This window comes from Macrosteles quadrilineatus, unplaced genomic scaffold (assembly GCF_028750875.1).
Source record: "Macrosteles quadrilineatus isolate MER2022 unplaced genomic scaffold, UCM_ALF_1.0 Scaffold_73__1_contigs__length_606889, whole genome shotgun sequence".
Classification (NCBI taxonomy): domain Eukaryota; kingdom Metazoa; phylum Arthropoda; class Insecta; order Hemiptera; family Cicadellidae; genus Macrosteles; species Macrosteles quadrilineatus.
The window spans coordinates 59,266-76,968 of NW_026542666.1; the positions used below are offsets into that span (position 1 = coordinate 59,266).

The 17,703-nt window shown below is 33.9% G+C and overlaps 2 protein-coding genes across 2 annotated transcripts; both read left to right on the forward strand.

The window, feature by feature from the left end:
• The first annotated feature begins 316 nt into the window (after nucleotides 1–316).
• Nucleotides 317–2,050, forward strand: LOC128981986 (uncharacterized). Its single transcript, XM_054401015.1, has one exon. The coding sequence runs from the start codon at nucleotides 317–319 to the stop codon at nucleotides 2,048–2,050; it is 1,734 nt and encodes a 577-aa protein (XP_054256990.1).
• A 12,861-nt stretch (nucleotides 2,051–14,911) lies between these two features.
• On the forward strand, nucleotides 14,912–17,369 carry LOC128981975 (uncharacterized protein DDB_G0271670-like). The gene is made up of 2 exons (XM_054400998.1): nucleotides 14,912–14,966; nucleotides 16,573–17,369. The coding sequence occupies exon 2, from the start codon at nucleotides 16,587–16,589 to the stop codon at nucleotides 17,367–17,369; it is 783 nt and encodes a 260-aa protein (XP_054256973.1). The 5' UTR covers nucleotides 14,912–14,966; nucleotides 16,573–16,586.
• The last annotated feature ends 334 nt before the right edge of the window (nucleotides 17,370–17,703 follow it).

Here is a 17,703-nt window from a genome sequence, read left to right on the forward strand (position 1 = left end):
TTATAGAGATCAAAAACACATCCCGGTTGTGGTGGCTAACCTAGCGCGGTACGATTCGGCATTCATAATACCTTACCTCGGTCAAGTGAAAGTCGTTCCAAACACTAACGATAAATTCACATCGTTTTCTAAGACTGTGGGAAAGATGGAACTCCGTTTCATAGACTCTTTTAAGTTTATGCCTCGCAGTCTTAGCGAATTGTGTAACAACCTACAGAATAATCAAAAGAAAATTTGTAGGAAGTTTTTTCCTAGCGAGGAAGACTTCAGTCTTATAATAAGGAAAGGTGTCTATCCTTATAATTATCTAACAGACATGTCAAAATTGAGTAAGACATCACTCCCACCAATTGAAGCATTCCACAACTCCTTGACAGATGAAGAGTTAAGTTCAGAAGAGTATGAACATGCCTGTAAGGTGTGGTCACACTTTAATATTGCTAATCTTGAAGAATATACAATGCTATATTTACGGACAGATGTGATTATCCTTGGAGATGTTTTCCAAAACTTTAGGAAGATTGTACACTCGACTTATGGTTTGGACCCTGCATATTATTTCACCGCTCCAGGTCTCGCATTTGATGCTATGCTAAAAATTACTGATGTACGGCTCGAGTTGCTAACTTGCAGAGAGATGCACGACTTCTGCAGAAGGGGGATGAGAGGTGGATTTGTAACGGCACCCCTAAAGTATTGTAAAGCCAACAATTATTACATGGGGGAGTTATATAATAAGGAGGAAGCGTCATCATACATATACAACATAGATATGAACTCGCTATACGCCACAGCCATGTGCCAACCCCTTCCTTATGGAGGATTTGAATGGGCTGACATTGACGAATTGGAAGGCATCTTAGAAGCTGGCGAGGATTCGGAATTTGGAGCAATTTTAGAAGTGACAATGGAATACCCTGAACATCTCCACGAAGCACACGGGGACTACCCTTTTCTTCCGACTCAAGAAGAAAACGAGGACGGTAATATGTGTCTCATGGCCACTGTCCGTGACAAGACCAACTATGTACTGCACCATACTAGTCTACAGCTGGCTATGAAACATGGTCTTGTTCCCAAACATGTACACAGGATCCTAAAATTCAAGCAATCAAAATGGTGTGAGAAATTCATCCTTTTGAATACAGAGATGCGTAAACAATCTAAAAACAAATTTGAAGAAGACTTTTACAAAGGGTTTTCAAATTCCGCATTTGGCAGATCTATAATGAAACTTGATGATCGTGTTAATATTAAGATTGCGAAGACCAATCAACAAGTGGACAAGTTCTCAATAAGTAGACTATTTAAAGAGTTTTATGCTGTGTCAGAGGACACCCTAGTCTTCGTCATGCATAAACATAAAATTATATTCAATACTCCAATATACATGGGTGTTGCTATATTAGACATCAGTAAAACTATAATGTATTCCTTTTATTATGACTATTTGAAACCCATGTATGGAAATAAAATTAGAATGGGGTACAGTGATACAGATAGTATTCTAGCCCACATATATACACAAGACTTGTACCAGGACCTAAAAAATAGTCCAATCTTCACCAGGCTTGACACATCCAACTACCCTACGAATCATATTTTGTACCAGGCTGGGAGACGTTTTGGTTTGGGTCTGGCAAAGGACGAAGCTGCTGGAGATTTGCCAGTAGAATATGTAGGGCTGTGCTCCAAAGTGTATAGCAAGAAGAAATTGATACTGGAGACAGGACAAATAGTGGTTTACGGTATGAAGGCTAAGGGGACACAAAAATCGATGTTGCGAAAACATGTGACCTTCGACGACTACTTTCAAAGTTTGATGTCTCTAGGGAATTTTGAAATGAAGCTCCCGTTTACACGCATTTCAAGCAGTAGAATGCAAATCACTACTGTTACAGGATTTAAAACCGCTCTACGATGCCACGATCCCAAACGTTTCCTCTGCTCTGACAGGATACACACCCTCCCCTTTGGAGACAAGAGGATTGAAGAGGAAAAGAAGAAAATAGAAGAAGAGGAGTCAGAGGACAGAAGAGAAAATGAGTAAAAAAAGGGAGGGGGGGGATCAATTGTAAATTTGTAAATCTTTAAAATCTTTTATCATCATTGTAACATATCCCACCTAAAATAATGGAGGGAGGGGGGGGGGATAATAAAACAGGCATTTATTTGTTATTTATGTATATAATGTATAGTTTAAGCTCATATGCAAAAGTACGCGTTTTTATTGCTCTAACCTGGGGTATGATTTTGCTATCATATCAGATATTGTGTTAGGTTAAAATACATTTTTGTTTTTATTTGTTATAGAAAAAAGAAGATAAAATGTCCAGATCATTGTTCCAGGAAATACCCTGTACATTTAGGTGTAGGGTAAAAACATTTGCTGCATATCCAACATCATCCACAAATTTAGAAGAGTTTCTTTCCAATATAAAACCAGAAATAGTAAATACTTTCCAGCAATGCTTAGAAACACTTGGCTCTTTTAAAGCCAATTTCCTAGTAGAAGTGGAGTATTTAAATGGAGACGATGTGGTGACTATAAACCTAAAAACAAAAAACAAGGGATTTTATAATTCAAGTAATTTGCAAGAGTTAGTTGATAGTGAATTAGACAAAATCAAGAATGAAATGCGAGAGTATCATTTAAAGGGAAGTGGGCATACATTTTCAAATGTTAAAAAAGTAGAATTACGTGTAAACAGACACTGTGTATATTGAGATTTTATTTCGGTTATGCACATTGTAAATATTGTAATATAATTCTATTCTAATAGCCAAATTTAGATTAGTCCAGATTAACAAATATTTTTATTTTTATATGTACAAAGAAGCCACCATTCATCTGTTAAAAGTTGTAAAATTTGTATGACGAATTTACATCATAGTCGCAGTTATTTGAAACATTGTGTTAAATGACACAAATTCACATCACAGTCACAGCTAGTTGTTACGTAACATAAAATTTGTATAAAAATTGTGTGAAATGTGTGAAATTTGAGTAAATTTTTCACGCAAATTCACATAAAAGTTACAATAAGTTGTTATATTGTGTGAAGTGTTTGTACAAATTGTGTAAAATGTGTGAAATTTGAGTAAAATATTTTTACATAAATTCACATCACAGTCAAAGTTAGTTGTTATATTACATGAAATGTGTGAAATTTGTGTACAAATTGTGTGAAATGTGTGAAATTTAAGTAACTAATTCACATCAAAGTAACAGGCCACAGTCAATTGTTATGTTCGATGACATTATTAAACATTTTTAGCATGAAAATATTAACTACTTTTATTTATAGAAAAGTACGCAAACATGTATATTATTATTCAAACAAGACATCGTATTTCATTTAATCAATCCAGAAATTCCAGGATTGATTTTCATAATTTACACGAATAGGGTGAAAACAAATAACAAATATTATTTTTATTTTCTTGTCATACAGTATTGTACTTTTGTATATGTATGTTTGAATAACTTTTCCATTTAGATTAAAAGTTGTAGCTCATCATGATAATTGACTCTCAGATTTACATTGCATAGCCGTAGTGATTTGTCTATTATAATGATAACACAAAAGTAATATTATAAATAGTTCATGTTACAATTCAATATAATAAATGTATTTGTATAGTACGTTCACTTGATGTTTATGACTCGAGGGGACAAATATCAGAGTATTTGATTTAAAAACTCATACGTATTCTAGTAACAAATTTATAATAGTATTGATGACATATTGTACAATAAACCTCTTAACATCATGAAAATGTAGTACTTTTTATCCCTAGTTAAGGTTTGAAGGCGATGATTTGTAGATTTAATTCTTGCAACATTCTCATAGTAATCTTGCACAGTTTCAAGACAGATCAAATAATATAAGTCTATAGAGATGTTTTGCTCTGACAATATCTTTACTATAACCAGAGGTATAAAAAAAAAATGCAAGTCACATACTATTTCCTTGTAAAGGTCCTCTGTAACTATAAAAATCTTTTGTTCTTAAATTTGATATCTAACTATATTCCAACTAAGTAGGTCTTGTATTAGTGTCTTCAATTTACAAGGTTGTAAGCTATTTTAAATTAATTTCTAATTTTAGAGTATTTTTTTTTTGTAGCAAGACTTAAAATCACTTGTATCTCAAAAATGTCAAAAGATACAGCAAAATTGTTAAAATTTAAGTACATTATATAGGTTCCAACTTTTGATAAAAACAATAATACATCTAAAAATTAAGAAAATTTAAAATATTATTTCATATGGATGACACTAAAGGTAAGAGGTATTTATACAATAAGGTTGGAATAACATAAAAAAGAGAATAGTAATATTTAACAACTCATACAACTAATATATATATAAATAAGATAGAAATATAATATATCAACTGGAAGGGGGAATGGTAGATGTACTAGCAATTAGGCATGGGGCGGGGAGTTGACGACGCACCTCAAAAAACGATACCGACAAACTATACTGACAATATTAAACAACTCATACAACTAATATATAGATAAGATATAAATATAATATATCAACTAGAAAGAAGAATGGTAGATGTACTAGCAATTATGCATGGGCGGAGAGTTGGCCCAAAAACCTCGAACCACAAAAAACGGCGGCGACAAACTATACTACTTCTGTTGCTCTGTAGGCGACCATTTTGGTCACACAAGGAAGTCCAAATTTATATCTTAGTTTGAACAACGTCATCTTGATTTTACATTGCTCAAGATACATAATCGACACATAGGCTTTCAAAAAAAAAAATAAGTAAAGAAAGTAACTAGTGATGGACCGCGCAGACATAGGAACAGTCTAGACTTGCCTCTTACTGACGTTTTCCAAACGAATATAGAAGTTAGATCTACATTCTTCATTTTAGGCTTGAAATGAATTTGTTTGTGGGTAAGAGCGAATGAGTAAGCATGAACAATAACCCTTCTCCCCGACACGCTACCATACCACAGCATCTTACTAGCAGAGCTCAAGGTGATTGACGTAATTGTAATGAACTAAATTTAGACTTTCACCCCCCAATGTCACCAATGGGCCCTAAAGGTTGGTATGTAACAATTCATGACGGTTGAACAATGGCCTTTAAAATACGCTTTTAATTTGTTTCCTAGCGTTTACCGTATCTTAGAAAAAGTTAGTTAACAAAAATTACAAAAACTTGTTGGGCGAAAGAAAAATTCTAAAAAGCTACAAATTAATTTATAATATATGTATCTATATCGTATTAAAGTGTGTTAAAGGTTTAGCGCTTGGTTTACAATGTAAACATTTTCAAAGTCACAAGATGGTTTCTGAAACTCTTTATACAACTCTCCTTTATAAAAATTAAAAAAAAATATTATCCAAGAAATTGAGCTCTTTAGCCACAAAATCCACCGTTTTTTTACTTACCTGACGAAGAAATAAAAACAGTAGCAGACGACGAACTTTGTTATGTCATATTTAAAAACTCATTTAAAAGTACCGACTTTATTTCAAGATTTAAAATAGAAAATATAAACTTTTGAGCTTTTAATTAGAACCAATAGTGTCCTAGACTAATTGACATCTTTCACACGAAGTGTCAACGATTTACCTTTAGTCTAAATGTCAAGTTATTTTGAAGCTGGACATTGAGTTTTGGTGCCGTTTTCATTGGCATCTACCACTTCTAACCTTGGGGAGCGAGCTGGCGTAGTGGTTAGAGCGCGGGACTTCAGTCCCTGAGGTTCGATCCCCGCCAAGTCACCAATGGATTTTATCTAAGTGATAATGCCGCAACCCCTAGGTCTAGCCTGAAGTAATGTGAAAAACAATCCCAGGCTCGTGCCTAGCGTCCTTAGGACAAAAAAAAAACCACTTCTAACCTGCACTAAGATGGCGGAGTTGAAGCCAAACTGCTTGTATGTTAGTTATATAGATGTGCTCCATCTATTGGTCTTATGTGATCGTTGATTTAAACTAACGGAATTCTGATGAAAATTTGATCATGAATTATTAGCAGTTTTGCAGGATGATTAACAATAGTTTTTTTTTTTTTTTTTTAATTTAAATTGCTTGTTAGTTGGCAACAAATCTTAGAGATGTGTATACATTTTTTAGGACAAAATTGAATTAGCAGATGCCATGGTAAAGAAGCGTACTAGAAAAAGTTACTGTCGCCTCATCCAATTTTTACAGCAGTCAGCTGTTGACATGCTAGGCGAGCAACCGCGACAGTGAGGACGGGGAACAGCTGATTTCATGTTCCTAGTTGGCAAATTGTCTGCTAGCTACTAACGTACACATGCATAAGCCATCAGCGGTAGCACCAGTAGCCTCAATGAATATATAAACACTTGTGTTAAGGTTTAAATACAGTAGTCAATGTTATTACTGAATTTGATACTATACATATTGTTACTAATATATGAAATGGAGAAAAACGTTACCTTAAAAATACAAAATTTCCCAATTTATATCCAGACCTTTTTAAATAGCTTAGAAAACAAATAATTTAGTATATCAAAGTGTTTTTGTACGGTTATTGGTAACAGGACAAATTCAAAAATTGTAAATTTAAAATTCCCTTATTATTCATATAAAGAATATTGTAAAATGTTGTAGTTTGCTTGTTTATGGATATATTTTGATCAAACTTGGCAAATTTATTCGAACAATTACAAAACTATTTGGATCATGAACGGTACTCTAGTTTTCCCAAGGTAGGACACGTGAATTGGAATTTTTGCGTTACAGGCACAATGACAGTAAGAATCAAACAAACGTACAGATATATACACAAGACTCGTTTCGGCTATCTTATTTTATACAACGTAGAAATAACCAAACACTTCATGAGTCTACGCAATGTACAGACAAAACAGTAAAGACTTTATAATCTTATAACTAACTATCTGCCCATGCTTCGCAACGGGGTGAGAATCTTTGGGTCTCTAATTCCATCGTAAAAAAATAGTATATTTCGTACCTAGGGCCTAATGTGAGGTTTTGCCGACTCGATATCGGGTTTTAAGTTCGGGACGAAGTCGAGAACGTGAAACGATCGAGAGCTGCAAACCCATTTTGGCTCGTGGTACGAGCGGTTTTTTTTTACCCAAGTATGTTTTGCAATATAACGTCCCTCTTATTTATGTGAAATATTTTAAGGAATCAGCAAAATCAAAAATAACAATAAATAGTTGTCTAGGCAGCTGTGACAAAAAACAAGTCTATTGCAATGCCATGGATACAGCTTGTGCATTTAATATACATTAATGTTTTAAGTAAATAGGCGAACAAGTGATTTTGCGGCCCTAGGGATGTAAACCCCTGCTCGGTCCCCATATGACGATGACAGCTGGCATGGCCAGCAAAACGTAACTTTCAGCCACCAATATAAACCAGCTAAATGTATATAAAACAGCTAAAAACATCATAGTGAGGTGAAAAATTCGTTACGCATACTTTTACATTACCATGAATTAATTATATGCATACAGAAAAAACGGAGTCATACTTATTGCGTATTTTAATGTAAACTAGTGGCTTGTAGGGACATAGTCCCTAAAAAGCTACGGAAAAGGAATTATTGTTGGAATATTTAAACAAACTCAGAATCAAATTCTCTATATGTCAGGATAGGCCTAGATATCCCATTACAACATATCTTTTGTGCAAAAAAAAAACAAAACAGTTTGTTGTTTGTCTTTGTTTGCTTTTGTTGATAACGTTATGTTCAATAAAGAATTTGAATGATTCATGAGTTTAACTGCTAAAGGCAGCAAACATGTTTATGAATAAATATTGGTTTATTAAGGTAGCTTTGGTTTTTTGGTTAATGCTGATAACAAGGCTTCCCCGATTGAAATACAGTATTGGAAATTGTTTTCGTCAAATAAGAAAAGCCAAAAAATGGTGTGTTGAGATACCCTACCCAGTTATTATTTCTAAGTCTATGCTCATTTTGTAAAGGTTTAACAAAATTATTCTTAAGTAAAGGCATCCCATTGACAGAACTTGGACCTAAATTTGTTTGTGATCAACATTAAAAAACCACTATTAGCCTAGTGTAAGTATGTGGTGTTAATCCTCCTAAAGGTGCGATTGATTTACATATTCTACCAAAAAAGGCCTAGTCAACGTCTAATTACCAACTATTTTGCGGCTAGTTAGGGTTCCATTACCCAGTTATCGAAACTAATCACGACATAAATATTTTTGGTTCGTTTAAATACCTGTACGAACCTACTTCATCTCTATTCCCAAATTGTTTTCTAAGAGTAACCGTTGAGGTTATTCCACTTCATACAAAATATTGATTAAACACTACAATAAATCTCAAATATAAATGTAAGTAAATTAAAAAAAAAAATTGGAATAAATCTTTTACATATGTTTTGAAATAAAAACAAAGAAGATCTTCTTTTAATCTTGAATCGTTTCTTAAATCTTGAAAACAATTTATTTCAACTTTGACATAACTAAAAAGTCTTGATTATTAAAGGTAACGTTATCCCTTTATATAGTTGGTTTTATATAGTATACATTACATTGCAGAATTGACTGGCAAATGAGTAATCCAAATGTAAGCTTACTTGCTAATGATAAAATCACGATCAGCTGGATTGAAGTAAACAAAAATCAGCAGTAAATGCCTTCTAATGCTATTCTTATGGAGAACATTGTACGTTATATCTAATTTTGTGTTAAGATTTTGGGAATTTCACTATTTTTCCCACCGTCACGGGATAAAGACCTTTAATTTGAGCCCTCTCACGTCGTTCTACGACTTCCCAGTCGCCCACAATTTTGACGCAATGAATCAGCTTACGTAATTAATATATAGATTCCCATGAAACTGATAATTTACCCAGCACATTAAGGCCTTTATTCCAAGTATCTCAGTTCGTAAACCATACATACAATGTGACGATAAAATATCAACAAAATAGCATGTAGTTTTATGTAATCCTCACGACATTTCATTTGGTCCATTGACTTTAAATCCAATAATTGTAAAAATTATTGGAGCTTTGAAAAAAACTTCATATAAAATCCTTACACTAATAAAAGACGACGTCATGAGCGCGGGAAATGAGCTACAGCGGCTAGGGCATAGCCACATGAATACAGAACGGAATGAAGGAACTAGAACGGAGAACTGGCAACAGCGCACGCGAGAAGTAGGGGGGGCGCACACACCGCTCAAGCACTACAACGCATTAGTGGCATCCTGTCCACACACTGTTGATATATACCGATTTGTGGCATGGTGCCACAATTTAAAAACTGGAATGTTAGATGTTAAAATGGAGTGTTCATTAAAAATATCGATGCAGACATGTTTCTACCACCTTCCTTCATCCACTGGTGGCCGCAGGTTGAAAGATGCCACAATTAGGTGTTTGCGAGTATTCGGTAAAACCCCGTATGTGTGTGTGTGTGTGTCTGTGTGTCTGGATGTGTACAGAGCTAGGGACTACACCTGTGGTCCGATTTCGATGAAATTTGGTATGTAGGTTCTAATCCATGGTATCTCCAGGCGTTTTTTTCATTTTTTTGAAATTTTGATTTTTAATGGGGATTTTCCCATAAAAACCCATAAAAAACCGGAAAAATCGGATTTTCTCGAAAATGGCCCGAACGATTTTGATAAAAATGTAGTATGCTGTGGCCCTTTAAATTCTGAACAAAATGGTACAAATCCCATTTCTGTAAAAATTATGGTTCAAAAGTTATTGTAAATTATTTTATTTTCCCATAAAACCCCATAAAACCACGGAAAAATACGATTTTCACAAAAATGGCCGAAAGATTTTGATAAAAATTTAGTATGTAGTCCTTTAAATTGTGAACAAAATTGTATAAATCCCATTTCCGTATATTTACTCTCACCGCTTACACATGATAAAGGTTGTTGACAAACTAATGGGAGAAAGTATGTGTCAGAATGCTGATACCGTTTATTTTATAACGAACCCTCAGTTTGTTTCTTAAACAAATCGCAGAAAAGGAGTACAATATTTTTCACTTACTTGTCTCTTTACTTATACTTTAATACTTTTCAATGAAATGGCGACCATACAAATTAGATATTTTAAGCCAATTATGAATTCTTCTTACTACCATACTTTTGACTCCTAACACTTAAAGAGTTGTTATTTACAAAACAGGAACTTAAAAGTTTTGATTTATAAAATAGGAGTTTTAATAGTTTTAATTTACAAAACTGGAACTTTAAAACCCGTCGTGAAGAACATAAATTCAAAGAGTGGTGTTTGCAACTGGAACTTATATCATAGATGAAGTAAGTTATTATTATATTACTTCATCTATGCTTATATATTTTTATTTCCAGAATATGGACTTCAAATAACCGGGTCTACTGTTTAAAAATGACTCCTGGACTTTATTTATTATTTCACGTTACTTAAAATTTCGAATGATTTATACATTATGGAAGATTACTGCATTTTACCTAGAGAGATTCACGGAACTAGATGTTTATAAATTGGACCAAAATAAATAATGGATTTATTTTGTAATATTGATTAAAAACTAAGCAACATTGTTTCATCAGTGTAGCCAATAGTGCCTGACCTCTCATTGAAAGCAATCCTTAAAGCCAAACTGAACAGCTGCAAAACAGAATTAATTCACCCAAGAAACTTTGATCGTAAAACTGGGTCAACTAACTTTTGAACGTCAAATTATACCAAATAATAGACGTGCAACCAGATCTGCTACAAGGCCTGAGTTGATTTTCGTTAATTTGTAATTTTAAAAAATTATGAAAATAGACAATGTCCAGTATAAGTTTAATGAAAGGAAACGCTACAAATTTCAATCATGTTAAATTAATGGTACGGTACCTAAATAATCAGAAATGTAATATCTAATTGTATATAATTTCACTTCGCTATTATAGAGCTTTCCTTCTACCCTGAACATCATCCCCATGTTAAATTTGTAGCCAGCTTTTTTATCAAAATCGTCGTAGTTTATGTGAGCCGCCGACAGATAGTGATGATCTAAATGACTAAATTCTGCCCAATAAACAATCTTTTTAACAAAGTCAAACATAGTCAATGACTTATGATGCGTTATAACAACTGTTATGATCAATCTGGTCAGCAACAACAAATAAGATATAAAATAGAATTTTAGACACTACTGTAGTGTATAGCATTCTGTGACTGGCTCACACAACTACATTCTTTTTTAATTAAAAAATGGCTACTGCTGGTCCATATAGATGGGATGTCTATTTCGGTATCCAATAGTCAATGATAGAATGTAATATTGACCCGTTTACTTTGAACATTACCATATTGTAATACGCCGTGAATACCTTTTTGTTACCGTCGTAAACAATAAAGATTTATAATTGGGGTGATTTCCACCTCAAAACCTTTAAGCCCAGGAGCAAACCCCTTAGTAAGGCTTACAGGCAAAACCCAAGCATACGGGAAGTTTTGTAGAAAAGGGCTTTCTGAACAGTATATAATATATTCCTGTGGAATATCGGTTAACCTTTACTAGTGATTTTTCGTTATCGAAAGGCAGACAGATAGATAGACAACCATCTCAATTTTATATGTATGGTCACCATTGAAAAGTATTAAAGTAAAGTATATAGTAGCCTAAATTAATTAATTTCTTCCCTCAAAATTCGTACACTCGTTTTAAATGGCTAAAACATACCCAGTCATTCCTTTAAATATCATGGTTGATTAAACGTGTGATAAAATTTAATGAATTCCATAAATAGCAAATGTTATTTGTGGTAGGAAACTACAACATAGTGAAACTTTGCTAGTTTAATCTGAGAGTGTATCGAATCTTTCGAATGTGTTTCCAATGCAGCGGATGTACGATTGTGCAGGTTATACCAGCCAATGTCGTTGTTGGGATATGGACCGTTGAAACTGTTATGACGAGGAGCTTCAAACAGAATATATTGTCAGTGACGTAACAACATAGTATAGTTATAGTACAGGCTATATGATAAATTCTATAGAACAAAGTATTCATGATAGTAGTAGCCAAACACGGGGGTGATCCCGTGACGTCATAATTAGGTAATTGGTAAGTATTTTGTGATTGTGGAGCAGCGTGAATTACGCAGCGACTCTGGCGATGTATGTTGTGGATTGGTTGGTATTGTTATTAGGTCAAGGTTGTCTGAATGTGTTTTTTTAAATGTTCAGCTTTAATGTTTCAAATATACCATGTACTGGATTGTAAAAATATGTATTGTTCCATTTAACTATCCATCAACTAGCTGTCTCATATAATCTTCGAACTCTGGGCGGAGAAAGTACGAGGTACTAGATACTTGTGAGTTCTGTATCGGTGACATAGTTACGTCTACTGCGTTTTGTTCTTGAGTGTTTTGTTCTTGAGTGTTTTGTTCTTGAATATTATTATTTGAGATATTCGATGTTGAAGATATTTTGGGGTCTTGAATAGGAGCTGAATTTCTTGCAGACATGTTTTCCTGACGGTAGCTAAGAGTCAAATGATCTGTAGTTTACTCTGTTAACACTTATATAGTGTTTACAGAAATTCTAAATGTTTGCACAGAGACGTTTCAATCTTCCGAGAGATGATTCTCACGGAACGACAACAGATGTGAGTGTTCGCATGTGTGTGCCTATAAATAACTAGGCCTACTCGTTCTCGCGGGGGACCGACATGTGATTAACTGTTATTGCTTTACTTTTTCTAGCGTCACTGATTACGCTTAGCGGTGTTACGGCTTTTTGTTAATGGATTATTTTATCTATGTAGGAGGTAAGTTAACCTATTATTGTTTCTGCATTGTGTTCAAGATTGTTGTTTGTCGCGCAAACTAGACACGCTTCATTCGTATTGCGTACTGCTTTGTGTCAAGCAATTTTATCCTGTCACATTTTGTAATTTCCAGAGTTTTAATTATATTTCCCTGTTGTATTTTAAGTTTAAGTGTTTCCAGTTTGTGATACACGTCGTCCCATTGTGATTTGTGGAATATTCCCTAAATATACAGGTAATTAATTTTTCTTGTCATATACATATAGTATCCTAATATATATTAGCTTTTACTATTTATTTATAAGAAGCTCACTCCTTAATCATTACTTAAATTAGCTCAACTATTTGTATAAAAGATCCTACCACTATTTTGTCTAATCATTTAAATACAACCTTTCTCATAATATAAAAACGAAACTAACTTATCTTTCAAATATAATCCTAATTATATGAAAACTTTACAAGACTATAAATAAATATTTCGGTAAATCTGCACTTACAAAACACTTATCTTAACTCAAAAATTCTTTTGCTGTATGAATACAACAATATACGTTACAACCATTTTTACCGCCTATTTTATAATAATTTTCTACAGAATAAAACGGCTTTCGATTAGAAATAGTTTAGGTATTGGCAGTGAGTTTTTAGTCTTTTCACGTGATATAAAAATTTGAGGCCAATCTCACTAGAGTTTACTAGTGTATTTTGTTGACTATTAATTAAAACTAATGCAGTACATAGCAAACAGCTGATTGATTTATCACTTAACAGATTGCACTACGTTTCTTTTTTGCTTCAAATTTTTACATTACTTGGGAAGTCTATTCTGTGTATAGTCAATGGTTTTATGTTTTTAAGAAAACTGGTATTCCAATATCGCTAAATCACTATCCGTGTTTAATGTCTCACATTTTGTAACAGATGTTATGTAAACCGCAAATAATCTTTCTTGTGATATATACAAACAAAAAACTATATCATTTACCTCAAATCATTATATTATAATAAAAAATAAATGATTTAGGATAAAAAAATATCTTATAATGTACATTGTCCTTGCCAAAATAAATGTATGTTTATTCAAGTTCACCTCATATTTTGTTGTAGTCCTAATGATAATATTAATTACCTTTTGTTGTTTTTGTATTTGTTAAAATATGGACTGATTAAACTGAATAACTAAACATTTTTAAGATTGAAAAAATGGTTACCGATTTCCTTAACTAACAATGTATAAACGTATAAATTGTTCTTCACAAAACGAGATATCTAAATATGACTCTAATACATTAATTATTAACTTGTTTGGATTATAAAAGGTAAAATGTGATTGCCTAAAATTATACTTTGTTTTTTATTGAGGATTGCTTTATTGACATACGTAAAAATTTCTTCACATTCTAATAATCATAATAGAAAACTATATATTTTACTTAACAATTTTTATATTAAATTATTCTTTGTTCTTTTATCTCAAATTGCTTTCTCACGTACATGAATTGACTCACTTTTTGTTACGCTCTTAAATTATAATATTAATCAAGGTACTTCTCATAGTCAGTTGCCGACTTTATTAAAATATAGCTCGATTAAATTGGTTGTTTTTTATAAGATTTTCTTAACATATGACTTGTTCTTCTCAAAATAAACATATAAAATGGTTCTAATACTTAATTGCTTAATGTGTTTTTTTTCTTCTAGAGTTAACTAACGCAGCTTTACTTGAAACACGGAGTATTCCTGATTTACTACAGGTAATTATTTGAAAAATCTTAGTTTACGCATAGTTCAGATGGTTTCTATCTCTTTGTAATCTTTCCTTAAAAAATACATGTACAACTAAATATATTTTAGTTAATAGTATTTATATTAAATTATTCTTTGTTCTTTTATCTCAAATTGCTTTCTCACGTACATGAATTGTTTCACTTTTTGTTACGCTCTTAAATTATAATATTAATCAAGGTACTTCTCATAGTCAGTTGCTGACTTTATTAAAATATAGCTCGATTAAATTGGTTGTTTTTTATACGATTTTCTTAACATATGATTTGTTCTTCTCAAAAAAAACATATAAAATGGTTCTAATACTTAATTGCTTAATGTGTTTTTTTTTCTTCTAGAGTTAACTAACGCAGCTTTACTTGAAACACGGAGTATTCCTGATTTACTACAGGTAATTATTTGAAAAATCTTAGTTTACGCATAGTTCAGATGGTTTCTATCTCTTTGTAATCTTTCCTTAAAAAATACATGTACAACTAAATATATTTTAGTTAATAGTATTTGTAAAATGCTACGATTGTTATGTGTTTATTTTACTTAGCTCGGTTAATAATTTAATTTACTTCATATCTCGTTCTTGAGACCCAACTAATATTGTTTCTTGTATTATTGAACATTCTTAAGCCAAAAAATATATTTTAAATTGTAATTTGCATCTCCATAAGCATTATAAAATCACGTATCTTGTTTTGGATTATTAAAACGGCTATTCCGCTATCTTTCAAATAATATTAATATCAAAATAAATATTAATAATTAATGGCTGCTCTTGCTAGTCCCCCACTACACCTCATATCCTTTGATTGGGTGGGTAGACCACGCCTCCAGCAAGCCCCGTCCCCACTACGCTACCTGTCCTGTGATTGGCTGAGTAGACCACGCCTCCACTTAGTCCAACCCCCCACCAGAGCGCACAAAACTAGTTGAATCTCTTTCAAACCTCACTACATCTTGTGTACTCGCACGGTACACATCATGTTCTGTCTCCTTTCAAACCCTTGTCTATCTAGGGTTTGAATGAATCTTTGTCTGCGACAGTGGTCAAACCAAGTTGCATTTCTATCCATCCTTTACATACAACAGTGGTAAAACCAAGTTGTATTTAAATCCTTCCTGAACATGCGACAGTGGTCAAACCAAGTTGCATTTCTATCCATCCTTTACATACAACAGTGGTAAAACCAAGTTGTATTTAAATCCTTCCTGAACATGCGACAGTGGTCAAACCAAGTTGCATTTCTATCCATCCTTTACATACAACAGTGGTAAAACCAAGTTGTATTTAAATCCTTCCTGAACATGCAACAGTGGTCAAACCAAGTTGCATTTCTATCCATCCTTTACATACAACAGTGGTAAAACCAAGTTGTATTTAAATCCTTCCTGAACATGCGACAGTGGTCAAACCAAGTTGCATTTCTATCCATCCTTTACATACAACAGTGGTAAAACCAAGTTGTATTTAAATCCTTCCTGAACATGCGACAGTGGTCAAACCAAGTTGCATTTCTATCCTTCCTTTACATACAACAGTGGTAAAACCAAGTTGTATTTAAATCCTTCCTGAACATGCGACAGTGGTCAAACCAAGTCGCATTTCTACCCTTCCTTAACATACAGCAATGGTAAACCCAAGCTGCTCCTTTCAAGCCCTTGCCTATGTTATATGTCTAAAAGTTCTTCATGCATGTACTGTTTAGTCTTTCTTGCTAGATAATTTGCTTTAGTAGTTGTGACTTGGTGTTAGTGGTTTGAATCTTTGCATGTTTTTTTTAAATAACTAATGACCTTGACCTACTTGTATTATTGGTTGTTTGAAACTTTATCTTTAAAATAGTTTCTCTGCCCACATGCAACTCCTCCTTTTAGATGTACTTATTCCCCCACCTCTTTACCACACTCATATCTTCCCCCACTCTGTCTATCTATATCCCCCACCACTTAGGGTGGGTATAAATGAGAGAGCATATTGGTTAATAACATCATTCTGTTGCCAGCCTGCAGAAAAGCCATGGACCCCTGCTTAAGAAAGACTACCAAGCCAATGAAGCCAGTGGCAGGCATGAAGAGATCTAAACTTCAGGAGGCGTTGACTGGAGGTATTAAGAAGATGAAATCATCAACTCCTTCTGAAACCCTGGTCAACAAGACTCTGTCGCAGCCGGGATCCTCTTCATCTGCCGCCAAGACTCTTTCGCAGCCAGGCAAGACTCTGTCGCAGCCGGGATCCTCTTCATCTGCTTTGTCTGACGATGCAAAGAAAACAACTACAATATCAACTCAATCTTCCCTTGCCGCCAAGACTCTTTCGCAGCCAGGATCTTCTTCTGCTTTGTTTGAAGATAGATTGAAGAAACCTTCTTCTGGTAACACTTCGTCGAAGAAACGGTCTGATTCATCGTCTTCCTCTTCTTCTTCTTCGTCATCATCTTCCTCGTCTTCTTCATCGTCCTCGTCCTCTTCTTCTACGTCATCGCCCAAAAATCAAACAATTAAGTCCCCTCTATCCATGCTTCTCTCTCCCATAATTCTCTCCTTGCTATCTCCTATTAAATCTCCAGAAAAGCAATCCACTCCCAAACGTAAGCCATCTCCAAAACCTCAACCACATAGCCTAACTCTTCCTAATTTAAATTCCTCCTCGAACCAAATGCCTGACATAGATTCTCCTGAAATTACCATTCCAAACCCCCCACCCAAATCCCTCCCTGCTGCACCCACCGTTGTTAGAAAACTCTTTACTAAAACTGAATCCTCAAAAGAATCCCTTCCCCCCCCATTCAAACCCTTCTGAAAAATTGGTAAAACTCATGGCCAAAAGACGAGCTGCATTTAAGCCCAAGCCACAATGTTCTTATATTTTCCAAAAAGGGGTGAAAAAAGGTGAGCGTTGTGAAAAGTCCTGCTTTTCTGATGCTAATGTGTGCAGCCTCCACACTAAGGGGAAAAGCAGGATGGTACCCACTCAACCTAAAATTATTAGCAGCAAACCTGTCGCTACCAATCCTCAGTCATTTGAAAGACCATCAATAATCGTCAAAAGCCAGGCTCAGGAAAAATCTTGTACATCTGATCCAACACCGAGCACCTCACGTGTTGTTGTGATAGACAAGATTTTGCCTAGCCAA

Coding starts and splice junctions, on each gene's coding strand:
- LOC128981986 (XM_054401015.1), top strand. CDS start 317: ATGTCAAAATTGAGTAAGACATCACTCCCACCAATTGAAGCATTCCAC.
- LOC128981975 (XM_054400998.1), top strand. CDS start 16,587: ATGGACCCCTGCTTAAGAAAGACTACCAAGCCAATGAAGCCAGTGGCA.